Source organism: Lingula anatina, chromosome 10 (genome assembly GCF_051362555.1).
Source record: "Lingula anatina isolate TDL-2025a chromosome 10, LinAna3.0, whole genome shotgun sequence".
Lineage (NCBI taxonomy): Eukaryota > Metazoa > Brachiopoda > Lingulata > Lingulida > Lingulidae > Lingula > Lingula anatina.
Window position 1 is genome coordinate 10,817,719 of NC_141776.1, and position 26,893 is coordinate 10,844,611.

At 38.3% G+C, this 26,893-nt stretch overlaps 3 protein-coding genes across 6 annotated transcripts in view; 1 reads left to right on the forward strand and 2 right to left on the reverse strand.

Moving 5' to 3' along the window:
* Positions 1-12,969, reverse strand: LOC106181219 (fibrinogen C domain-containing protein 1-A-like). 2 transcript variants are annotated; one of them, XM_086997485.1, is made up of 7 exons: positions 12,936-12,969; positions 7,879-8,013; positions 6,731-7,036; positions 6,043-6,173; positions 4,780-4,876; positions 4,404-4,568; positions 1-1,854 (listed from the first exon to the last, which is right to left on the reverse strand). In XM_086997485.1, exons 3-7 carry the CDS (start codon positions 6,873-6,875, stop codon positions 1,598-1,600), a joined length of 795 nt encoding a protein of 264 aa, XP_086853611.1. In that variant the 5' UTR covers positions 6,876-7,036; positions 7,879-8,013; positions 12,936-12,969; the 3' UTR covers positions 1-1,597. The 2 variants fall into 2 exon arrangements, with proteins under 2 accessions (XP_086853611.1, XP_086853610.1); XM_086997484.1 differs by lacking the exons at positions 1-1,854; positions 6,043-6,173; positions 12,936-12,969 and having other exon boundaries at positions 4,405-4,568; positions 7,879-8,679.
* Positions 12,536-26,893, reverse strand: part of LOC112042639 (uncharacterized) — a 25,191-nt gene continuing 10,833 nt past the window's right edge. Inside the window, exon 2 of the mRNA XM_024077489.2 lies at positions 12,536-13,025. Within this exon, the coding sequence (XP_023933257.2) occupies positions 12,903-13,025 (123 nt within the window). The 3' untranslated portion in view covers positions 12,536-12,902. The remainder of the gene's footprint in view (positions 13,026-26,893) is intronic.
* The window catches only part of LOC106181206 (putative methyltransferase-like protein 24), a 12,114-nt gene continuing 4,352 nt past the window's right edge, over positions 19,132-26,893 (forward strand). Inside the window, exons 1-4 of one of the 3 annotated variants that reach the window (XM_013565531.2) lie at positions 19,134-19,292; positions 25,137-25,229; positions 25,833-25,906; positions 26,411-26,571. In XM_013565531.2, the coding sequence (XP_013420985.2) occupies positions 25,145-25,229; positions 25,833-25,906; positions 26,411-26,571 (320 nt within the window). In that variant the 5' untranslated portion in view covers positions 19,134-19,292; positions 25,137-25,144. Of the gene's footprint in view, positions 19,293-25,136; positions 25,230-25,832; positions 25,907-26,410; positions 26,572-26,893 lie in introns of all 3 variants that reach the window. The other 2 variants (XM_013565527.2, XM_013565529.2) reach the window with 2 other exon arrangements.

Consider the following 26,893-nt stretch of genomic DNA (forward strand, 5'->3'; position numbering starts at 1 on the left):
CAATGTCTACAAATTTATTATCAATTAAAACTGCAAATCTCAACTACCACAATGCGGCAAATTATGCACAAATCCAGCCAAAATGAGTGTAAATACTAAGATATTTTATAATCGAGGCACATACATTGTAAGTAGATCGTAGTAGAAGGTCAATTCATTACCAAAAATTTGAAGAAGGACGGTTTAAAAGCTCTTTTACGGCCGATCGATTTATCCCTGGTCATGTCGACTGTATTCCATTCGTATAAGAAAAATAGCAGAAGTTGTTTAAATGGGTTACTGGAAATCTCCGCTCGCTTTATACTTTTTGGTCAAAAAGGATGCCACACCCCCAATTCCATGTGCTTTTATTTACAAACTATCACCTCACGACTGTAAATTTTAAACGGTGCTTTTTATTCCTGATACCACATCTTACACGATTAATGTTTCAGAAAATACAAAATAGCAGTGACGATATCCATACTTTATACCATTTATTCAAATTAATAAGATGTATCCCCTCAAATCCAATATTTTCCTGTGATTTTCAAGACGCCAATTTAAAAGACGCCATCAAATGTCACCAAATTTACACACAATTAGCATCAGGATGTGCTCGTTAAACGTCACGTGCCTAATAGCGTGTGTGTTCACCGCGTACTGCAATCATCTCATATACGCGGTGCGACAAGCCTTCACAAATGTAACGATTATTTTTATAGGATATTGTCCAATTCTTCCTTACAAGCTTGGCAAAGCTGGTCCAGATAATTTGGAGACTGGTTCTCCTCTGCATTGCACACGCCAGTTACTGCCACAGGTGCTCAGTAGGGTTAATACCAGGGTTCAGAGATGGTAGCTCTCCTCAGAACATTGCTCTTAATTTTAATAAATGTTATTTGAAATATGGATATTTTTAGCGCTATTTTGTATTTTCTGAACCAATTAATCAAGTTAGATATGGTACCTGGAATTAAAAGCATTGTTTATAAAAATTAATTTGTAAATAAAGCACACAGGAATTCGGGGTGGGACGACCTTTTTGACCTATGTTATATGTATCTTTAATGTGTAACAATAAAGACATTCAACAAGAGTTGAAGTGTCCACCTACTTGATTTACCTACGTGCTCTTTGGCAGTAAAAATACGCATTGCTTCTATCATTGCCATGTCATGAATTGCGTAAATGTATTGAATGTTATTTTAAAGCAACTCTACCTAGAAAGACCTATACAACATCTAGATGACATGTAGTTCCTAATGTAAATCGTACTACATGTTTGAAGGGTCGAAACACTCGTTGAAGAGCAGCTGAATAAAACTATCGCTTTAGTACTGTTTGATAGTTATAGTATCATAACCAGTTTCACACTTGAGTCGAAAGTTGACCCCTACTTAAGTGAAAAAATTCAGTTTCTTTTGGAAAATTAGGTAAGTTGGTCCTGTCTCAGAAAAGTTGGCAATGACTGATATTTCTGATAGACGAAAGACTATTGCATTTATTTTGGTCCAAAGCAGGCTGAATGTGTTTGTCTGTTGAGATGCTTACTTAGATGGCAAGATCATATTGTGAATCCAGTTCTTATGTAACACACGCATCCTTCAGAGCTCGACTAAAAATGAACAGGACGAATCTTCATCTCGGTGGTCTTCAGGGAATTCTGATGCCCCCGAAAAAGGTACCAGTTAACACCATCAGCGAATGAAGCATGGTTGCCTAGGAGATACCGACCGTTCAAATTGGATGCATGGCAATTAACATACCACCAAGCTCCCTGGAAAGCCTGCGCACAACTTCCATGTTCCCTGGCATCATTATCCCTGTCTTTAGTGGAGAAAGGATGTCCGCTGTGAAAGGTGAGGTCATCGCCTGAAAATGATTTTGCCAAACAATTATTGCACTGCTGGTGTGGTTTTAAATACAATTCTTTATATACCCGTTGCTTTTAGGGCACGGATAAGATATACAGACTTGACATTTAATATGGAATATTTTTTCCAAATCATTTTTCATCAGTTTTTTTCCTATTTTACTGACTGATAAATGAAAATAAGGATTAAAATCGTGTTCTAATAACTTTTAATTATCTCTTTGATGTCATTGTGACATCAGTTCATTAATGGAATTCGCCAGAGAAGCAAACAAAAACACATTGCCTTTTCTACTTCATACGGCAACCATTAAATGAGATATTTTAGATCTCCATATTTTCCAAATTATTGTCTGTAAAAGAGTTACACGCTCCACAAAGGACCCTCATGTCAGTGTCTAGTCACAGTAACAGTCGCTGTTACGCCTGACCTCTTCTGGCTGCTACCAGCGCTCTCAAGCGGCAAGGCATTCCTTGGGATATGTTTTTAGAGTTCAATCTGGAATAACATTCCAGGCATCGGTCGAAATCTGTCCAATTTGGCCCAGTTTTGTTGTAGGACATGTAGGCCATTCATTTGGCGAGTAATGGCCTACCCACATATTGTCTACGTGGTTCAAATATGGCGGTTTTGATGACCAAGGTAGCTGTTCATTCCCTTGGTTCTCTAAGTAATCTGTTATTAAAAGTGCTCTGTGTGAACCGGCAATCCCACCCTACAACCTAAAATTGTTCTTAAGGTGCCCCCTATCAAATGATAGTCAAGTGGTTCCCAGATTATTCCTTTATTTAATCTGGTTCAGGTTTTCGTCGATGACTGCCATTGGTGTTTTTGCACCAATGTGGTATCCACTTCAAATACTGACGCTGTTAATGACCTAAGTCACTTTAGAGGCGGCACACTCTTCGTCGTTGGCCTCTTCTGGATGTCTGTAAACTCTGTTTTGACTAGTTGAGCGGTACAGGTGAAATCTGACCTCAATAAAGAAAGCCACGAGGTTTCAGTGTTCAACCCAGAAACGGTCATGGTCCCTAATTCATTAGAGAAACATACAACGATGTTTTGCTGTTTACAGTGGGTTCCTCTGAGGTCGTCTGATATTCTAACCTGCAAAAACCAGTTTGGTTTTCGCTAAGGGCCTTGAAAAATGCGTTTTGGTGGCAATTTACCCCTCATTCTGAACGGACTGGGTGGTTTTTGTTTAGTTGCAACGGCATATCCTGAAAGACAGTGGGTCCTGTACTCTGGTGGTAGGATTTTAATACATTGGGTGTGGCCTCTATGTAGGTACATCAGTCTGGGCATTACTCTATAAAACTGTGCGGACCGTTTCGTTTGGCGCAATTAACTGTCTGGCAATGTCTGTCTTTTTCGCGCCATTTTGCCACAGATTAACAAACTTGCAAAGCACTGCACAGCTCATTTTACACACTGCAAAACCGACCACTTGCATGCAAAATTTCAAATTCTTCTATGCAGTAGTTGCCGACATATGGATACTTTTTTGACAGAACCGTGCTTTGACAAAGCCAAGCTTTGACCTGCCCAAAGGACCACTACCCAATTAAGTTACTTCATATTACATAATGCAGCAGCGTGACAAACCTGGTATTCAGTTAATTGGAAGCGACACACCTGACTACACACTTCTCCATTCACATATCTTATATGAGATATTAGTTTTTAGAAAAAAGAACGCATTTCTACCTAGGCACACCTTCGAAACTGAAATATTCCATATTAAATGTCAAGTCTGTATATTAAAAATGGTCATTTTGGAGGGTTTGAGTGCGTAACAAATTCTTGTTACCTCTTTTCATATTGACAAGAATGTATTGTCATTCTTGATATTGTGTAATGAACATAAACATATGACGAATGTCCTTTATATAATTTTGGTACGCTTAATTCAAGCGTGGGCTCGAAATAGGACATTACGTTTTCATCTAAATTAGTGGATAACGCAATCCAAAGATTCCACGGTTCGTGTCAGATTTACGTAAGGTCGCGCAAAGAAAACCCAAGTCCACATAATGACCAGTTAATGATTTTTTCGTTGACGCTCAGTAGCTACATGTTCTACGTGAAGTCTCCAACTCCTAGCTCTCCTAACCTCCTCCTTCTTCTCTGTCACCTCTCTCTCTCTCTCTCTCTCTCTCTCTACATGTCTCCCTCAACCTCTCTCCAGGTATCGCTTACATACTTATTTCTTATCTATACATGTATGGTCGATGACGCAAACTTTAAATACCTGTAATTGTATAATTTTAATTAATTAATTAATTAATTTTAATTAATTAAAATTTCTTTACCTCACCGTTATACAAAGAGGCCGCCACATTACTTGAGAACTATTGGACCACAACACGTTACATCATAAGATATCTGTGTCGGACACGACAATTGGTCGTTTCAACTCTAACTTAATTCCTTGTGGGTAATTCTGTACGTTCTTAACTCTTAATGAGCATATTTCAAAAACCCTAACCGCATGTATCGTAGGTATCTAATTTACATGCTGCAAAGTGCTAATTTGTTTTAACTCACCTGCGTCTCCAGAATACGTCCCCACCATAAGCTGATAGTTCGTCGTTTCCGATGAGATACTCATGTTAGCGTACCAGGCATAGGCCCAAACACCCGAGACGTCCTCCATGTCCACGCGTAGCTCATAGATATCTTGGGTAGTGAGAAGATGTATCTTGTCATTGCCTGAAATATTACAATATAAACATAATTTAGTTACATATTTTAATACATTTTACGTCATTCGCCCGCAACAAAAGAAGCCTTTTGCATGTGTTTATTCATCTTAAGCCAAAATCTTATGTTCTGAGCAAGGCATAGAGGAAACAGACGACCAAATGGCTTCATTGGTTATCTCTAGACCCCATAATACGTAAACAATATATATTCCATGTACCTAGCCAGTGTTCCCCGCTCAGTGTCCCAAAGCCGTGTTTGTAGTCATTCCAGCCTCTGTAGAAATCCACGGAACCATCCATGCGCTTCTGGAACAACTGTGAAAATTAGAAGGAATATATTATGTTTGCAATAACAACACCTAATATTTTATGAAATTTTAAAAGAACAATCAAAATGTCAACAGACTTGCTTGTTAAGAAATGAATATACAGATTCGAGTGTGGATACAATGTCGCGGTACGGAAATATGATATCGACTTAAAAATAATCAAGTAAATAATTAAAGGATCAGAGAGGCGATACCGCCTCCAGATATTGCACCACCAGCTGGGGTAAGTGCATTCGTACGGAAAACCAAATATAAAGGGACACCACCACCAGTCTTGTGCTTGACAAGCTCTATAAAATGCAATAAACAAGAGTTCTCAAAAAAAAAAAAAAAAAAAAAAAAAAAACGACAAAACAAGTGGTCCAATCAAGTAGATTTTCGAATTGACCTCTATTTTCCTAACGTTGATCATTTCTGTGATTTACTAGACAATAGGCCCACTGGTTTTCCTTAAAATGTGTTATCAGTGTTGCATATATGCTGACAAAAAAGCAAACTTAGGGGAAACACTAGGCATATCTCTGCTAGTTTTGAAGATATGAGGGGCAAGAAAATATGCAAAGTTCAGTTCATGGTGAAAAAGTAGGTCAAAGGTCAATTTCAAGGTCACAGTATATGACTTCCTACTCAACTTCGTTAGTAACAATGGGCATTTCTTTGTCAAATTTGGAGATATAAAGACCAGTGAATATTTTAAAAGGTCAAAAGATAAAAAGGTCAAAAGTCAAATCCAAGGGCTAATTTGGAATCTCCACATATGACTTTCGGTCAGACTTCTGTAGTAATTTTTCCCATAATTCCTTTGGCTTGGGAGATATTTGGCACTGAATTTTCAAAAATTTTGACAAGAGTGCGTTTCAAAGAGCGTCATCCCCAGGCCAATGAACGGATTGAGACAAAAAACAGGAGGTTCAAGTTGAGATTATATGTGGCCCAAATTCAAGAGATGGGGACACAGGTCCTTGCGGTCTAGGAGGAGAAGCGGTAGCGGTGACTTGTATCCGGCGCCAGAACGTGGAGCCGTATGTAGGAGCCGTCGGAGCCGTACAAGACGGGTCGGCATGAGTACCGCCAGCGTACACGCTGGTGGTACTAGTTATTTCCAGTATTTCAAGTATTTCAAGTATTTTCAAGTTAAAATTCAATCTTTACCGTCCATCCCCCTCCGTCAGTAGTCATGTCACAGTAAACGCCGAAGGGATCTGCGCTGTTCCCTGGGTGAATCTGGTAAACTCCACTTCTTACCTCGCCACTCTTATAGAGCTCTGCGCAGTCCCTTCCATCTAATTATAATATTATATGCATGATTTCCAGCGTGCGGTTTAAATAATATGGGATCATCTGCTCTAAATAGTCGTGCACTCACTTTAAATTATCTATATATATGGAAAACAGAGAGTACGTCAATGGATCTGAATAACAATATACATGAATACACATGTTAATTAGATTGCACGGTTTGCATATTCGTACTTAGTGGCGGATTTAGAGGGGTGGGGGTCAGGAATGTCTTGACCCCCCCCCCCCCACCCTAAGGTTTTTTTAAAAACAATCAGACTAATATTCCCCCTCTTAAAATTAGAATTTTGACTAGCTAAATAATCGTTCTAAACCGTACCATAAGGCACTGTTTGCTCTTCAAAATAGCAAAAAAAATTTCGGGGCCCTAGAGTATCACCAAGGGAGTGATGATTGGCTTTTTGTATAACTCTCAGTTGACATTTACAAGTGCAGGAGTCCGTAAAGTGCCCGCCTATGTAACTGAAACACCTTTAGTACTCAGTGAACTTATTTACGCCTCTATCCTCCGTAACTTACATATTGATTGCTGAGTACTCACCAATTGTGAAATTAGATGCAACAGAAGAACTATTGATTCCGATGGGTTTTGTATTGGATGACGTCAGCCTTAATGTGTAAGTAACGCCCTTGGTCAGATTTGCTAAAACTGACGTCACATTACTGCGGTGACCTGGATCGGCCATGGTCAGTTTGGTGACGAAGCTACTGTCGTCATCACTAGCCTCTTTAATGTCTAGGGTAAAAGTTTGGTCAAAGCCGCCATCATCGCCTGCCACCCAGGTGACCGTTATGGTGTGAAGCCACGTGGTGTTTATGAATAAAATGGCTGGTGATTGTGGTGGGCCTAGAATATAAACCAATTTATGTATTTACCAAGTTTTAACCACTTACCCGACACCCCATAAACTAAATTGTTTTCAGTGACGGTTTAATTTCCTTCGACTCAATCGACTCATCATTCGAGACAGTATAAAAGGGGGATGTCGTTGTCGGCTTTTTATTTTATAAAGTCAAACAAGGCAAGGGGTGTTTTTAACCTCTAAGCAATAATGGTTGAACCCTATGTGCCTAGAATGTCTCAGAAAGCAACACAAAAGTGGCATGCAAAATTTGGCGAATACATAAAAATATATCCTCACAATGTTTTTCGTTGTCGCTTCGCACTATTTATAGTGAGACATTATTTTTGACCCGTTGTCCTCCGAATTATAGGCCAATCTCAATTGCCGTTTCACTTAATTGCAATACATTGAGCGATCTTGGATGATATTTTAAGATACGCAACATCTCCCAGGTTTTAAGCGTGTGTAAAACATTTAAAAGAAACACACATCTGAAGACCTAAGACAGAGTTCCCATACCTAGATCGATCCAACAGGATAAAATCCATCTCCAAGGGGTTTCTCGATAAATCAGCTTCTAGCTTAAGCGGCTTAGATGTCTGACACGACTACTGAGAGTGCTAAACGATAATTAATTACCCCCTAACAGCTTTCGTAGGTGTGACAGACATCTAAGCCGCTTAAATTAATTGCTATTTAGCTAGAATCCCCTTGGAGATACATCGATCCACAGTTAGGGTCTGGGAATAGTCTCTATGTCATAGAGGTTATAATATAAAAACAGCACTTACATACATACAGTATGTCTACAAATTGAAATGAAATAAATAAGTTGACGGCTTACCTAACTCAGGATTAAGATACACCCAGCCACTGTCAGCAACAGGCACCGTCCCAGCGTCATCGTGGATCGTCTTGTCATTTAATTCACAGGCATTACTCTCCTTGTGATAGTTGGCAGATAGACACCTCGCAGACCCTACGTTCAAACAGACAAATGCGCAGCGTGATTCTGACTTAACGTGATAAACCACGGGTGGCTCGCCATTAAATTTACCGTTGGCCAATCTGAAACCAACATTTATCAAAAAATCCCTATCTTGTAGCGCAACACAAGGCTCTAAGTTAATCATAGAGAAAATGAATAAGAATATTTTGAGGTACTGTGATTGTAGGCTCATTATGTGAAGTTAAAAATACCGAATGCTTCGCTCTCGCGCGGTCAAATACAGACTATTTTCTATCGCCAAATGAGTGCCAAAGTGCGAAGGTCTATATATTATAAGATCTTTCTACTTGGTTGCAGAGATACACCCCGGTTTCTAGCTTTGATGAATAAAACATCGACCATCGATCGAAGCGATTGACCTTACGTAAGATTCGCATAGTGTCTGGTTTAACCTTTACAATAACTTATATATACAAAATTGAATTGGAATAGCACTTTAAGTATTATATAATCTTGTCAATATTGAAGTGATACCACGCGAACCGAGTGGACATATACCCTGGGGCGGACATTTACCTCCTGTATATGAAAGGTGATGGTGAAATAAGTGCTTGCACTTTGTAGCAGTGTCATTCAAATTATTCACAATGAAATTAATTGCAGTCAGAGGTCAAAACAGTTATGTCTCCGTGTACCTTCTGTCTAGACTAATGATATACCTGTATTAATTTATATTAATCTAAGAGCCTAAATTATGCAAAATACCACAATATGTCTCTGTTAATTTTGATTGTAAAATGTCAATGCGTCCAGCCACAAGGTGTGAACGTCTGCTTGGCATTACCTTTAAGGGCTCATTCCCAATGTAACTGCCGTTCTACATAGATCGATCCAACTCCGCTGAATGCAATCTTAATGTAACAGATCAACATGCCTGCTCTTGTTTCCATTGTTCTGCTTGAACAACCAGCTTTTCTATATCTAATTACCCCACGCAAGGAGGAAGCGTTTTAATCTGGTTGCATTCAACGAGAGGCCCCGCCGATTTGGATCGATCCACACGTACATGTAGAAAGAGATTTTCATTGGGAATGAACCCTAGGTGTGTGCCCTTTAATGTCTTCCGCTACACATCACGACAAATTTCATGACAATAAAGGATTTACTGATACAGAATGCCAAACGAGGGGAGCAATCGGTCAATTCACGGATATATTATGCAATTCTTCATTATTGCACTGATTCGGGAAAATTACGAGCTTCAGAACACGTAAGAGAGTCAGGAAATTAAAACCAATGTTCCACACAGTTTGAGACTTAGGGATATCTGTGTCAGAGAGATCTATCAATCAAAAGTGATAGCAAAATGAGCATATTTAAGCAATATTAGGTATAAAAGACGTTATATTTATCCTACACAGAGTTAGACATAAAATGATCGGTTTCAGAAAAGAACAGAGATGAACTTTAATATACCCTGTAGTCTGTAAAAAGATGAAACATTAGTTAACACAGGCAGAAAGTGAAAAAAATAATAATATAAGAGCTTCATAATCAGTCCTCTTCTGTTATAATTACTCTAATCACAAATGTTTCTATCTTTTATATTTCTGGCCATTGTGATCTTCCGTTAATTACTATGATAAGGTATTAGGATCGGCTTTAATGCCATTCTTGGCGAGAGCGTCAGTAGCCAGCAGTCCAGTTTCCATATCGTAAACAGGCCCTTTAGTGAAATATTATTTCCTATAATTTTTAAGATATTATTTTTGGGTTAGAAAGGTCGGTTTTCCCTGATACCTCAGTCACTAGACTTTTATTTCGGGTAAAAATTACGTTTTGGAAAATTTTCACTTCCATATCATTCTGACATGTATAAATCAATTTTACTTTTGAAAACAAACAAAAAAATGACTTGGACAAATTTTAAACTATTTCTTGGTTTTTGTCTAGCTGTTCTTCAACGCCGTCTAAACCAGCTGGCTTTTATATTCTATGATGTTCAATACACCAGGATAGCACAAACGAAAAGATATGGTCTTGATGTGAACACAGCTGTGGAACAGTTAGGACCAATAAAATGCACCAATTTACAAGGTTCCACAGGCTCTTACACTGTGATATAATATTTGTCCCCTTTGGATAAGCAGGCGGCTCCTAAGCTATCGGGGGTAGACATACCAAGAATCCATTAAGGATATTGTAACCCTAAATTATCATCCAGATACCGAAAGTTTTTTCCTGCATCTCATTATTCAATAATGCATCTATTTAATAATCTTCGTGCGGATTTTAAAAAACATATTAAAAATCTAGAAAATATAAAATATTGGCCTTTATATTTCACATTACAATGTATAAGCATAGGCAACTCAAAGGTTTAATCGTCAATTTAACATCTTTCCACTTTTAAGTGAGATAGCAATCGGTATGGGGTGTAACTTCATTCCTGAACAAGGTTTTATCACGAAAATTTGCAGCGTTGACCAGGCCTGTACAGACTACAATCTCATACCATCATTTTGGTTCAAATGTTTTTGTTATGGAGTTATCAACCACTAGTTACATATTTACATTAAACAAAAGCATTTTCGCTTTATCAAAGATAAAATCCGAACTAAGACTTTTAAGAAAAATCAACGGCAGGGTTTGCAGTACCAAATGGTGTCAGTAAATCGGCGTTGAAACGGTGATCTTGGATGCTCATGTAAAAGAGAAATTTGAGAAACCGGTTTTTTAGTTTTTGACCCAAAATCGCATATAAAAGACGTCACTTGTAAGATGACATACATGTATGTGTGAATGTTATATAATTTAGTCACTGAACACTGAAGGTTTATTTATTAATTACCCAGAAGAATGTATGTAAGGCAGTAAATAAGGAGTTTTGGGCGAAGTGTGACAATATTCTGAAGGCTCTTATAGAGGTATATATGAGCAACCGCTGTCATAGTATGATGGTGTCACAGTTTAAAGGGGATGGACGTGTACACGGTGCTCCTCATCTTAATGTTGTACCGGTTGAGGCCATTATAGAGACGCACGTACTTGAAGTCGATTTTTTTGCAAAAAAAAAAAAAAAAAAAAAGGCAAAATGTCACAATACAGTTTCAAATTAAATATGAATTACAGAAATAGTGTTTTTAGAGCGGATAATTTCTGCTTCCTTTATGTGCTGTATATAAGCGGGGAAGCTAAGTAGGTCAGTAAGTAGGTCGTTTTACGTGAAAATTTTGAAAAAGGTCAGATTTAAAGCCCTCTTATGGCTGATCGGTTTATCAATTGTCATATCGCCTTTATTTCAGTGGTACATATACAAGAAGCAGGTGGAAGTTATTTATATGAGTTACTGGAAATCCGCGATTGCTTTAGGTGTGTCATAAAGGTCTCTCCCATAAAGACAATTAATCATGAGTTGAAGTGTCCGTCTACTTTATTCACCTAACTGTTCTTCGACAGTTAAAATGCTCATTAGAGAGCTTTCGCACCTGCACGTTTAGGCGAACGACTACGTTTAGGTCATCATAATTTGCTGTCTAGTGACGTGTACACATACGGTTAGAGAGAACATTATCCGCAGCTAGATTGCTACCCGTCAATGAAAAACGGTTTGACAAATCAGCATAATTTCATGAAATCAAGCCTTTCAAAGTTGACCGTTTCTCTACTAAAATCGTATTGGACATTTTATTTTTGCAATATATGTGAAACATTTTGTCTCTGTTATTTGTGTCTATGTTTTTGTTACTATTGAAATATAGGTTATACCCGTAAAAAAGGCATTTTCCACTGACCACAAGGTAGTCAGAACTGGCCTTCCGCACGCGTGACGGATTGTATTATAAGACTGTTAGGTCATCATCTTGTGAGCAGTTTTTACGAGTACACATGCCATTATAAGTGGTCTATAGACTAGCCGTCTGCACTTGACGCGTAACAAGCAGGATATCCGTCAGGTAAGTGCCGTTTAGTAAGGGCCCCTTTACACTGGACGGCGTCCTTTCTGCGTCCCTTCTGCGTTCAAAAAAGTGGTCAGGACGCTCAACGGTCGCCAGAGCAATTAAATCGTGTCTCAGTGTAAAGGCGTCTGCGTCCCTTGTGCGTCCTTTGAACGACCGAATCTTGATTTTACCTGTAAAACTGCGAGCAACCTGCCTACCTCCACTGTACGTCCCCTGTGCAACCCAAGGCATCCATTGCGATGTTTAAGCGACCATTGAGCATTCTTGCTGCGTTCTCTGTACCTTCATCGGCGATCAGTGGCGTCTATTCTACGATCATTCTGCATCCTGCTTGACCGATGAGCGTTGTTCGGGCGTCCTTCTCTATATTCTGACTCATATTTTTTCATCGGTTCTAACCAGGTCATCCAATAAAGAACATTTCCAGCACACAAAACAAATAAATGGGAATAAACGCTTTAAACTATAGTGATGCAAGGTCTGCATGGACTGCATGGACTGTGGGGAGCCACATTTTGGGGGCTAGTCAAATTTCTAATTTCAAAAGCGGAATATTTGTGTGCCTTATTTCGGAAACCAAGGGGGGGGGGGGCTGGACCTCTTGTGCATATTTAAAATTTGGTGTTGACTGATGATAAGCCTGATTTTAAAATAAGCTGCCCTTAGTCTGATACACGGTAGTTTGTACAACACTCTTAAAATGAAAATGCCAATATGTGAAAAACTGCATTACTTCAAGAATTTTTTGTGTAGCCTATTACCAAGCTGTTATTAAGCAGTCTTAAGAAACGGTCCTCTTGTCTATAACAAATAAGATTGTAATTAAACATACTTATCACAAAGCTTTACGCAAAATAGAAGAGATAACTGTCCCGACTTTGTCTTTACATTTATCTCCTCCATTTAGCACAAAACTCCATGACCTGTACTTTATCTGCAACCTTAATCTAAATTCCTTTATTCAACCTGAATAAACAAGTTTGCATTTACCTTCAATACTCCGTTCTCCAGATATAAGTATATGTAGTGGGTCCAGTCAGCATCAATGTCAGCATCAGAGTAGAATAGGGTACCATTAGCCTGGAGAGAGAAATATCATTTGACAGAGAGCATTGGTTTGCATAGAAAATATAGATAAAGCCAGCTATGTATCTAGAACACAGCAGGGAAAGAGTTTGTTTTAGTCAATCACAGAAGAGTAAAGTGGCAATAAAATCCCTGTTTGATTGACTGATTTATAAATAAGAATCAATAAATCATTTAATCAAGAATTCAATTACGGAGCAGAGGTAAAGCAAGTTTTAATTTACTCTCTGGATTGTCTTTCATATAACCTATATAATACTATTTACCTTCCATTACTTACTATGTATTAAATTCCAAGGCATTAGCATTGGACTGCTGTAGCTGAGGGGGTGGGGTTGGGGGGGGGGGGGGTACACGAGATATCCTGTGCTCTCATATATAACTTGGACAAATACAGTAGCTGTCAACTCCCCCCCCCCACCCCCATAATGAGCCCCATATCATCTTAAGTCGCATATATAGGAGCATGAAACCCTAGTCACAGCAAGCGGTACATTTTTGTCGTTCGTTCCACTCTGAGTTATCGACACCTTAACAACAGGGGGTGAACTTGTGTAGAAATTGTGGAAGAGAATAAAATATCCTGCAACGTAGTAGCATGTTAGAGGCTGCTAAAGAGGACCGGTGTAACAGTAATCCAAGTCCTCCAGGACCTCGGTTCCTGGTAATGGTTGTCTGTAGGACCAATATTACTTGGGAATAATAGTCCTACAGGGACTTAGGTTCCTGGCTCATAATTAGAGTAGGTTGGACTTATATTACTGTCGGACTTTTATTCCTGTTACACCTATGACAGTAATAAAAGTCCGGCCATTCGCAAGTCCTATCCTTAGGCAATAATACGGTTAAATGATAAAACTATAAACGTATATGAAATCCTTCTGGTGAGCCATATATTAGACAAAAAATGAGAGGTTTGCAACTTCAACTCGTCTGTGTAGTGGTTAGCGTGCAAGACCACAAGGTAAGATGTCATGAATCGTTCTACATCTATGGGTTCGAGACATACCTTTGACATGACCTTACCCTCCCTCCCCCCTTGTAGCCCATTTATTACTTGTAGCAAAATGTTTAATGGTGTTTTTAATGTCTAATGTGTTCGAAAATCCGTGCTCATTACATTTACAACTTCTTTTTTTGTTTTGTCTTTTAAGTGTCAAAGCACCAAAATTAGCAAAGGGTTGTTACAGAACATTATATACATATGTAATGTTAGTTAGTGACAGCATGCAGTGAATAAGAGCGCGGAGTGTTTAGTAGAGTAACTTAAGTTGACTGACATGCTCTTATGGTATTTATACAACTGCGCTTAGTGTAAACAGAGAGAAGGCCGCTAGAGATTGCATGAGGTAGGAATAGAAATGAAGGAAGCGGCGCGGGTAATAACTGGACAGTAGTTCAATAAATAATAAGAACGATAATATCTGAGTTGTATTTGCTACCTCGCGTAACATGAAGAAGACAAGCCAATAGCACACATATATTGCAATTTTCAATTTCTAAACTGTCTTGATTTGTCTTAAATCTCAGCCCATACTTTCCAAGAGCAAATTCCCATCGAGTTTGAGGTTATTTTTTCAATTTCAGCGAGTGTAAACCGAAAACAAATCTAAGAACGGAGATCCCGCGTTTTGTGTAAAGTGATTTTTCTCTTAGGAATAAGGTTTTGAAAAAGAGAGAGAGAGGGAGAGAAAATAAGAATTTCGACGCAAAACACAAAAGGTACACCCCAGTAGAAAAGGACATGAAATAATATACACTGTACATATCTACCTCAAAGGATGAAAATAAGGGATGCCTTTGGGTGGTGCCTTATTTTGTTAAAAAAATATCGGGCAAACCAGGCTCATACATATTGTGCACTGAGGGAGGAGTACGCCAAAAATATGCGTTAACACGTCAAAATTTGTGTTTACTATATGAAAAATACACATAAAATAGATAAATTGTTTTTGTTTCTTCATTAATATGCATATAAACTGCCTATCGGAAAACATTGTAAAATATAAAGATAAAATGTCATATAAATAGAATAAAGCAAACGTTTATTTTATCTTTAAAACTAGTATGTCTCTTTATCTATTTATTCATGTCATTTCTTGGTGTAAACTATATAGGACATGCGTTACTAAAATGTCAGGAACGCACGTCCCATTAGGACGTGCATTACTACACGTAGGACTTACATTACTCGGGAGCCTTTGTCCTATACGGACATTGAATCCTAGTAACGTATGTCCTAGGACTTCCATTCCTAGCAATGCATGCCCTAGGACTTGCATTCACAGGACTTAGTGTCCGGGCGGACTTGCGATACTAGGACGTGCACTCCTGCCACACTGGCAAGTTTAGTTTACCATCAGATGTGCATAGGACCTTAGGGTTTCACAGGAAAAACAGGCAATGATAGCTGACGATGAACCATTTATAATCGTGATAAAATCATGGGATTTAAAACAAGTTCAGTTTCAATATTAAAAATAAATGTCCGGCCTGACCAGTCTGTCCTAGGAATTGATGAGTGATGAGATGGAAGATTACTGGGAATTCTATATTCCGTGGACTCTATACCGTTTACGACTACCACATTCATTATACAAGATTTTTTTGTCACCACGAATGAAAAGCATTGCGCTTGCAATCGGATTTCACTAAGATCCTATTTCCATAGACACCAAAGGTGACACGCCTCCTTTTGTTTCTGTCGTACTCGTATAATCATTTGTGAGGGGTTTAACCAAGACCACGGGGTATCCAATGTGAGACAGTTATAGAAAATTATATATATTTTCAGACTTTTTGTACAAGTGAATTAAATAATTAATTTCATAAAAGAAAATTATCCAGAATGTTTCAGGAGGGGTGTGGTGCGAAAGAAAAGAAAATATATCTACGTTTTGCTTGACGAATTAGACAAAAGGTACATGCAGAAGGGTGATGGTTTGCGTTTGTCTCCTTGCGCTTTGCATATTTTTTCTTTTTTTTTCGGGGAGGGGGGGGGGGGGGTGAGGGGGAAGAGGAGGGGGCATAGACGTATACCCCTTGTGTCCCCCTCCCAAAACCAGCCGATCTGCCATTCTGTTAAAATTCACTTTGATGAAGTTGAGATATACAAAAGCTATATACTTGTTCGTGATTTCGTGGTATATAATTGAAAGTGAGTCGTATTTCCGTGTACTCTCATCCCTCCCCTTTTGGAGCCTCAGTGAAACTCAATGTAATGTGAATGAAAGTGACGCACCCCTTAAACATTTTTTCCACAGTCTGTCCGGTCGATCAAGTTTGTCGGTATACTATAATGTTTTGTAGACGTGACTTGTTTCTCGTATAAAAAAAGTTTGATACTTGTAATCAATTTTCTTATGTCGTTTCGTCTAAATTTAGAAAAATTCTTGTAGACTATCTGTTTGCTGCTTATTTTTAGAATTCTCCATAATCAAATATTTCAGACGAATGAATCCTTGAGCTATTTTATAGCAGCTTGTACTCTGTAATGCTTTGCTGCAGTGAAACAAACTTTACGTCCGACCTCCGAAATTACGAAACACTTTGTTTTTACATTGAGTCATCATAAGAAAATTGCTTTATTTACAAACTCCCACTTTGTATGTCAGCTATTGTCTATAACAAACACACACACAAACACACACACACACACAAAAAGCTAAACAGAATTGTCAATAAAATATAAGCAGCTATTGTATTTTAAAAAGCAACCAGGCAAGCAGTCATAGTAACTCATACAATAACTTCAAAACCATGACTGTCTTTAAACAGTGACGATGTCATTCAAGACCTTAAACCGTATGCACAGAGGTAGATTTCGCGTATTGCTGAACGTGATCCAGATTTAAAAAAAACTCAGAGAGCGGCAGACATAAACCCCCGCTTTATCGTCTCTGTCGCAATGTCCCATATACTGAGCGAGGACAGATAATACATTTCAGCACATCTAGAACAAGATCAAAGGCCTTTACTGATTAAATGGGTCACGGTATCGTTGTGTTGGTTCGGTTTCAAGTATCAGTTCGATAAATAAACACTTGCTGATAACAAGTGGCAAGGGGTCTGTTCCTCTTGATCAACATGTCTTTACCGCCGGATTTCCATAATTTACATCCTGAGTCTCAATCGTTGTTGAAGTAACTCAGTGAGCAGAATGCCAGTCGTCAAGGGGCAATAACCCCGGAACTAGCCAGGGAAGCGGCTTTGTCGGCGACCCGCGAATCTGATGGCAGGCTTGACTTTGAGTACCAAGTAGAGCGACGGTAATATATTATCCCTTCGCCGCACGATTCGGGTACGAAGGACACTACCAGTGAGCTCAGCCCGTTGGGACCAAGTTGCAGCAGCGTTAAATGCACTTATTCATTACGAGAGTCGGCACCTAACAAAGTTCAAATTAATTTGTTCTCTCTTTCTCTCTCTCTCTCTCTCTCTCTCTCTCTCTCTCCGCCTAAATACAAATACAAATATGGGTATATTGATACGGTATAGTTATAATAAAATTGGCTTAATTCTGTTACAGCTGGTATCCCAGTCTGGGTGTACATCCCCAGCACAGTGGCGCCACACCCAGCGATATTCGTGTATTTTCACGGTGGTGGCTTCACATAGTCAGAAACCGGGTTACCCATGACTCGTGCTGCAATATGGTCGCCACGTACGTACACGCGGACTCTATACCGTTTCCGTTTTCCACATTCATTATACAAGATTTTTTGTCACCACGAATGAAAAGCATTGCGCTTGCAATAGGATTTCACTAAGATCCCATTTCCATAGACACCAAAGGTGACACACCTCCTCTTGTTTCTGTCGTACTCCTTTAATCACCAGCTATTCTATCTATTGAACGCCAGGAGGCGCGTCAATCAGCAAAGCTGAAAATCCCTGCAGAGTTGGGTCGATCCAAATGGATTGATGATGTCTGTGGGCATAAGGCCTAATAATGTTAATGTTAAAACCATTTTGCCTATATGGAATCATAACGTATTTTCAACGTCACACATTCCTAGCTAGGAAAAAATAACACTGAAATACAAAACCTTCCTTTAACTGTCCTACTTCTTCATCTTAACACGGAGAGTCGAAGTGTGTGATGGTAAGCGTAGGCTAGGCCTAACTGTCTTATATCACTATTTAATATATGTTGATTTTCTTCCATATCAATTGGTACTATCGTAAAAAACATGGATTTTAAAGGTAAAGGGACAAATAAAAATCATGAAAACGTTTGCACGTGTGTGCGTAACTGACGTGATCCAGGGAATGAACCACCTTTTTTATGAAATGACACATATATCATTAAATACCAGTACACGAAAAAAAGGAAAAAATTGCCTCTTTATTTTCCCTCAAAATTTGGTTTAAACAAAACCGTCAGAATTAACCGAGAAGCGTGGACGGAGCGGACTCCAAGCACCCGTCATACTGTGGAAACCGCCAGGCGGCGCCCGGTACGACAGACCAAGACGAGACCGACAGGGATTTCAGGTCGTATGGCTCTTTATCTTTCCAGTAAATGAACATGTGTTGGTCATGCTGATTTCCTCTACCCACCATGGAAGATGTGAACAAAATCATTATTTGTTGTCTCTGCATGAGACATTTTCTACAGATTTTTCTTTGGGGTATAAAATGCTCATTTGACCTTAATAGATCTAAAATTATATAATTTCCCTGGACTTTTCAACAATTTTCCCTTTCTCACGTCAGTATATCCTGTCTTAAACCTAAGAGAGAGGTGTAACATATAAATCCATTTTAGTTGTTCTAAGGTTCAATAAATTTAATAAATTTTAGTTGGATAATGTGTTGACTGTCTTATCACTTACTTGATATGTCCATCTTCCCAAGAAATCCAGAAATATTTGAACTTTCTTGGACTGAAAATTCCAGGAGTTTTTGCTGAGGCAACGCAGCTGCCCTGGAGCCTTTTCCTAATTCAGGAATTTTGCTCCCCCCCAAGCCCCCAAGGACGACATTGGGTTTTTGGTGACAGTCTTCCATAACACCGTTGAGCTGTAATTTACTGCTATTAACGGGAAGATAAACTAGTTCTGCGACTATTACTTGCCCTAAGCAAAACACTATTATTCAAATACAGACGTGATTACGTGGAAAGTGCTCAAGTAATACTAGATTTCGTCATTGGCCGAGATACGTTATGTTTTATACGAAGAGTGGAGAATACGTTTGTTTCACCGAGTTTGGACAGTAACCTTTCCAGAGTCAGCATTGTCATTGTGGACTTCTAACGTAAGTATTCGTACAAGGCACAATTGCGTATATTTTTCATATTGCTGTTTACCTTAAATGGTATATCACAATTCTTTCGGTGTACTACCGCAGTTGATTTGTGGTCTTCGAGTTCCAAGCTATAGACTGTCACTATCGGTTTTTAACATTTTATTGAATTTTCCGCTTTAAAGCCTTTTCCGTGCACAATTAGTCCAACTTTAGAACTGTCTGGTGGGATATATTATTTCTGGCGATTAGTGATACCATCAAAAATGTTCACCGTTGAAGATAAAGGATCTAAATTTGTGGTGAGTGTGTAACAAACGCAAATGTTTTGTTCCTTGGCAAAACTTCCAACAGGTGGGTTTTTTATGTGTTACTGTAGGAAATCGTCGTCTTACTGGAGAACAGGTGTTACAAGAAAAAAATGCAAAAAATAGGTTCTTCTTTAAGAAAACGCTAACGCCGTGGCATGCAGGGATATCTTACGAAATCATTTGATCCCATTTGCACATCCGCACAATCAGTTGCATACCAGTTGCAAATCAGCCGGCGACCTATTACATGTAGCAACCGGTTGGATACCCCAGATTGGTCTTTAGGTCGCCTGCAGGTTTTCGATGCTGCACCCGAAGCCGGCGCGATTATATATTTACCAAGTGTTCTTTTGGAAACCTCTTTGCGAGTTGTAGCAACTGCTCGCCGACCATTTTGCAACCGGTGGTACAGGTAGTTGGAAGCCGCAAAGAGGTTTTTTGTTCAGTGTGACCGTAACTGCACAGGCCCTGCGACTTCAAATGGGACCAAGTATTGAATCAAAATGCCATTGAGGGATATGCTAAGATTAACAAGGATTAAAACATATTCAAATTTATACTTATTATTGCTGGTTGCAGTATGAATTTGATATTTAGCTATAGTATGGTTTGTTTTCTTACAATCGCACAATAAGGAAAATGAGTAATAAAATGAACCCGGCTTTCAAGTATTACAGCAGCCAACACGTCTCCTGCTCTTTGTAAAGGTGCAATTTTACTAGGACGTATTTCTCGCATTCTGAGGGGGAATTGATGTGAGAACAGCTACCGTCGTAAGTTTGGAAAACATATGATCTGTACAACCTTGTGGTTACCAGTGGGAAATCCACCATTACTGTCCTGCAACCGGTTTTCAATTATCAAGCGGTTTCTGAATTGTTGTGTATTGATCGCTCGGCAAACGGTGTGCTACTAGTAATCTATAGCTTGAAGGTGGTCTTTCGAGGTTGCAGATACCATACTGCAACCTTGTTGCAACTGGTGTGCGACAGGTCGCCGATTAATGTATGCCAAAGCTTCTTATCTCATATCTATCAAGCGATCGCCAGATTTTGTGGTTGCTAAAAGGTTGCAAAAGGTTGCAAGCGTAATGCGACGAAGGCTTGAAATAAGCCATTATTAAAGACTCTCTCATCGCCATACATTGACTGCTGAAACATTATTATTTAGAAATAAACCTTTGAGCACACGGTTATTTCAAGTTTAAGCTTGTCTGGCAGGATCTCATATCTCATTATTTCTTCTTCTGATACAATATAACTACACGATCGGACTTCTCTCTGGGTATTTTTATATGATCAAGAATCAGTTTTGTAATTAAGATAAATCTCTTTATAACGTTCTGCAAACTAGAACAAGGTAAGTTTTGGAAAATTTATCTTGGACATCACTTTATAGCTATACAGGGTGTATAAAAAAAAGTGAACACTTACAATAAAATTTTAAAATTCTGGGTATTTTTCTAAGTGTTCACTTTTTTTTATACACCCTGTAGTCAAAGCGGGGTAATTCATTTTAGCGACTGGTTCATCTTTTAACTGTAAGAGGATACAGCGCGTTGAACCATATTAAAACTACGGTTATCCCCAGAAGGAATATTTTTATAATAAGAAATTGCACTGTACAATCATGAACTTTGCTCATTAAAAAAAAACTTAAGTTCGTTCTGTGTAGGATTCGGTCTTGTTTTTTGTGACACTTCTCCATAAATCACCTGATAATCAACAGTAAATTCATTGCTATTCACGCAATGATTATATGTTGCTCTGCAACTAGTACTTGCTCGAAGCAAAATAATATCATTGGAGCATTTACATAATAATATGCGGGCTGTACATACGTATAACTAGCTTCCGATTGGGATTCGTCGTATTTTATATGAAAAATGGAGAATATTTTTGTTTTGTTAAGTATACCAGTTACCCTTATCACTAAAAATTTAAAAAACGTTTTAAAGAGCTAGCTGTACCAGTCATAAATTGCAGAGTTCGAATAGATGGTTGGCTTTTGTTATATTAGCAAGCAGTTTTTATTAATTTAAAAAAGTCCGAAATTTGTAAGACTTGAAGGCATTAAAAAACCACAAATTGATAAGCTTCCCCACGTCTTGTTCATTTATCCCCAAATTCAATTCTACAGAGGATAATGGATAACGGATAATGGATAACGGACATGGTTTGTTGCTTTCGGATAATCGGCCTAAGTTTGACTGTTTGTTGGTTGACTAAATAACTAAGGTCTTCACAAATTTTAATGAAATATCCCGGATAAATAGCAACGCAGGAGGGAAAGACTTGAACACAATCCCTGTCTTCGAATAGATTTGAAATGAATTTTTTTTATATTTTGTTTTATTATTGCATTTTGTCTTGGTGGAAGTCAGCGCTCTATGGTTACTCCAGTTTTGATAATGGTATTTAACACGCAGGGTTATCATTAAAAAAAATCACCAAATAGCAGAGACATGAATGCGTTCATACATTAATCGTTTTTCTAAATACATTTGCGTAATAGTATTTAGTATTCGTAATGCCACTGCAATCATTAGATACAATGTCTGGCATCGCTAGGGACTCTCATCGGTATTTTCCTGCACATTTAAGAACAGAGAGGGGGGCTAATACCACGACATCACTCTGAAGAATAAAAACCAAAGGTAATGCATTCTATTACTAGTTTTTCTAACCAAATGTTTCGTAAGAGATGAAATTTTCAGAATTGTATAGAACCATTGGCAAAACTAGATCTATGGTGTAAGTAACCAATTGGCTGGAAACTTGCTCTGGCACACGTAAGCCTCGTGGGTCAACCCCTGTGGGCGATATAAACCCTCTGGATATCACTGAATGAAGTAGATGATGGTTTAACAAGACGTATACATTGTATTTCGTTTACATGATTGAGACAGTCCAATACTTTTAGATACAGGTTCAGAAATTCAAACAGAGAAAAGACGCTTGCATGTTTTTTATTTTATTTTTTTTTATCAGAAATATTGGTGAAGCATAATTTGAAATTGGCTTTATTACTACTGGATAATATATTGAAAAAATTGTTGAACATTTATAAGCGCCTGTTTATAGCTCTCGCGAAAGGGGGCACATATATTGACAACAGTGCTAGCTTTTTCTACATTAATTATTTTGTTAAAAGAGCAGGCCTCATAAACGGATTAGGCGTTTCCTAGCACGAGCCTCAGATTCCCGTATGTAAGCAGCCAGGGCCCAGGATAGAAGCTGGACAAATTGATAGTGCTTGGCAACGCTAAGTTTGTGCTCGTTGACTTTACGTTGTGCTTGTGAATCTGAGGTGCGGCTCGTTAATATCGGCGTTTGCGCTCGGGAATCTGAGGCTCGTGCTCGGCAACAGCAATTATCGTTTATGAGGCCTGAAGAATACTTGTTAGATATTTATACCACGATAAGTTTAGCCCTAGGGCCTATGTGGATTGGAGTATGAAAGGTTTTGATTTTTACATAAACTTATTGGCAACTTGTTAGCGGAGGAAATTTGCGAATTTGTGGGAAATTAAATAGCCCGTTTTTTTAAGGTCCGTTCCCAATGTTCTGTTTTGATCGATTCAACTCCACGGAAACTCATGCTACCTCTTCAACCTTATCTCCCATGTTTATGTAGCATAAGGTCACATTCATTGAAACTCAGGTGCGCAGAAAAAAACACGTGATGTAAGCTATTCACTGACATCAGTATAGTATTGAATATTCCTTCGTTCTACTCCCTTAATTACCTGAATACTTTCTTATAAGCAGTATGTGTCTTGGTAACTGCATAGCTCAATTCAACCAGCCAAGGGACGACGCGTGGGGAGCCATCTGAGAGGCGGAGAGACCATTACAGGATTAAGCGGTCTTCCTTTCATGTAGGTCTGCCATATTTAGGTCGTGGCCTAGCTAGCACTCGGCTCTTTTCATTCTGATATACCAGTATATATATATATATATATATATATATATATATATATATATATATATATATATATATATATATATATATATATATATATATATGGTATTCAAAGTCTATAAGGGGCTGGAGTTCGTCTTTCCATGCAGATTTATGAATAAATTAACAAAGTAAGAAACTGGTGAAACAAGTTTGATGGGTCCCATGCTTATCCTTGTTATTCATTCTTCTAGATGTTTGAGAGACTGAGGTAATTTGATATTCTATAGAGTGTCGTTGCGTCAACGGTTTTGCGTTTTAATTTTCATTCCATAATTTAAATCGTTTTAAAATTTACATGCATGTCTTAAACATAATGTTAACTATATATTCTACGTTCTATGATAAATGCATACTTTTCTTCACTTTATTACCTAAGCCAACAAAAGGTTATGTTTTTTCATCGTCGTTGCTGTTTATTTCACCGTGTGTCTGCTTATTAGCGGTCAATATACTATATTTTGAGCAGTTCTGTCCAAATGTTGGGGACATTTTCGAGATTGACAGTTATTTTGGAGACAAAGAAGTTACTACAACTTTGACTTAATTCGGTCCCTGCTATCCCTTTTTGGTAAAATTGCCATTTTCTTTGCCAGGTGTCTGCGCTAATTGCTCATTCCCATTGAAACTGTAGGTCTTCGTAGATCGATCCAACTCTGCCGGGCTTCGCTGAATGCAATCAGTTTAACAGATTAAAACTTTGTCTTGTGTCCAACGTAATCATATAATCACCAGCATTTATGTGTTCTACACAAGGCCAGTAGATGGCATGTTTTAACGTTAATATTTAATATTAAAATATGAAAAACTGACTCCATTCAGTGAAAGTCCCGGTGTAACGAAACTGAGAGTCCGTGTAACAAAAAGTCCGCCCTCCATTTAGTTACAATGGTTAGGGTTAGCCTGACCTTAGTGGGTCAACATTTAGGGCGTGGCTTACGGTACCTGTACAAATCAATGGAAAAGGACTCTGTGTTATGGAGGGCTCTCTGCCACGTTAAACCCGCAGAGTCTTCCTGTACGTAGATCGATAGTGTCAATGGGAACGAATCCTTAGAGTGTTAAGATTGACAAGTATATATCAGAAGGCAAAGAAGGACTGCGCCGGGGGCGGGTTTGGAAGGGTAAGAGAGGAAAAGTAATTTTATGGTTTCACGATAGTTGTGTCAGTTTGAAAACTGCGCGTATATACAGTGTAGATAAGACAGAAAAGTTTTTGGTGGGACAGTCAATACCAATGGCGTATCCAGGGTTTTGTTAAGAGGTTGGCGGGGGCGGTGTAAGGATTAAAAATTCCAAAACATATGGTACAGGATATAAATAAAGGCAATATATATATATCGGTAGAAAACAAGTATGGACAATCTTTTTGTTATAAGTTGTCTCAAATGCTCCATTTTTTGCGGGGGGGGGGGGGGGGGGGGGGGGGGGGGGGGGGGGGTAATAAAGGCAGAGCCACCAAAGCTTCAAAGGGGGTGATGCCTGTGTGGAAATCCGCCATTGATTATTGACATGTTGCATGTAATAGTAACAATTTTCTCTATGCAAATACTTATTTTCGTTTCTATATTACCATTAACAGCTACTGGTATGTCCAGGCAGGGGATATGGAAACTCTTGGCGTTTTTCGTAGTCGTTTTGCTGGTGGGACTTTCCGTCCTCTGGATGCGTGAAGGTGTGTCTTTTAAACAGGTTTCTAATTGTAGTGAACCGTTAATTAGTACTGATAGTCTTCCAAATTTGCATACTGAGGTATGCATATTTGTTTAAGTTTTAATTATTCAAATGTATATAGACATGACAGTTTGCATGCGGTGAACTATTAATAGTATTGAGAGCTAATTTCCATATATGTCATTTTCATATTCGTTAATGCAAATTGTACCCACAATTAAATTTTAAGGTCTTAAGGCATGGCATGTCGCAGGTCAATCATAGAAGTTAATTTAAAATGTAAATGAAGTTCATGTATAAAAGCAGTGACAGGGAGAGAGTTAAAGATACGACAGAGAGAGAGGGTAGAAGAGACCTGAGTCTTCAGTCGGTTGAATAAATCATGTAGCAGAAAACTATACCTGCCTGTCTCAGTTGACTTATTGGTGAAAAAGTAACTCTAAGAACAAGTGTATAACCACTGGCCGGTTATTACATAATGTAAACATTTTGGCAGTCCTATAGTTTTTGCTCAAGTAAACATTAAGATTGATGGATATAAAACCTTAGAGTAATTCTCTATTATCAAATGTTTAAGATTATCTGTCTAACATTTATAATTTAGAGAAAGAAATGGGCATCCTTAGATCTATATTGAGAAATGGCGCCGCCAATAACAATTGGTTCAATGGGAAATTGGTAAGCATCTTTTCAGGTAGCCCTCCCCCCCCACTCTCTCTCTCTCTCTCTCTCTCTCTAAGAAAAACCTGTTCAAACAGTCAGTAACAAGGTATTTAAAATTGTTAAGTTATGCTACCATGATAAATGGTTGACATTGTGTTTTCATGCGAAAAATACCTATTTCACTTCTGTGCTCTTCGCTTCCGATATTTAAACTTTTATCATTTTTCGCACGTTAAATAATGGAAAGCTCTCGAGTGTGAAATAAGCACTTCATGAAATACGTTGTATTATTATTTTTTATATATCTGTTATGTTTTGAAAAGTTCAATGTTATACCAGTATTAAATACCTATGCTTGCATAATGCATTTTATCTCTCACCTTGTAAGTATTTAAGATTAATTCTGCTGTAATAAAATTTAAAGGTGGAAAACTTACATCTGATGCATTTGTACTTACAATTAAAATTATAATTTCGATTCACGCGGGATGGAGGACCTAACTTTCATCTTTTTTCAAGGCGAGAGAGAAACCCCACCTTAAAAAAGCATCAACCATAAAACCTACTCCACTGAAAACGTTCTACAATCTAGCAGACGACATTGACTATTCAAGAGAAGCCGCTCCGAGACTGTCGGCGGATGGGGCAATATCTGATAAGATTGAGCTGGACTATTTCAGGTACACATAATGAAACATTTTCATGAAACAAAATAAAGCTTAAAGACAGGCAACGTGCGTTGGACTTACGTTAAGGAATAGGTTTGGAAAAAATATAAAACTCAAAAACAGTGAAATGGATCTTTGTTTTTTTACGGGTTTGGATAGGTTATACAGGTACCTTGATGAATATGAATATTGCTAAAGTTTCCAGGAAATTGATATTTTACTATACTGTATAAAGGTTTATCGCACGTTGTTTGTATTTAACTGCTTACATACGTGCATTCAATTACAATCTGATCATGGTTATGATAATATTGTAAAATTTAATGAAATATAA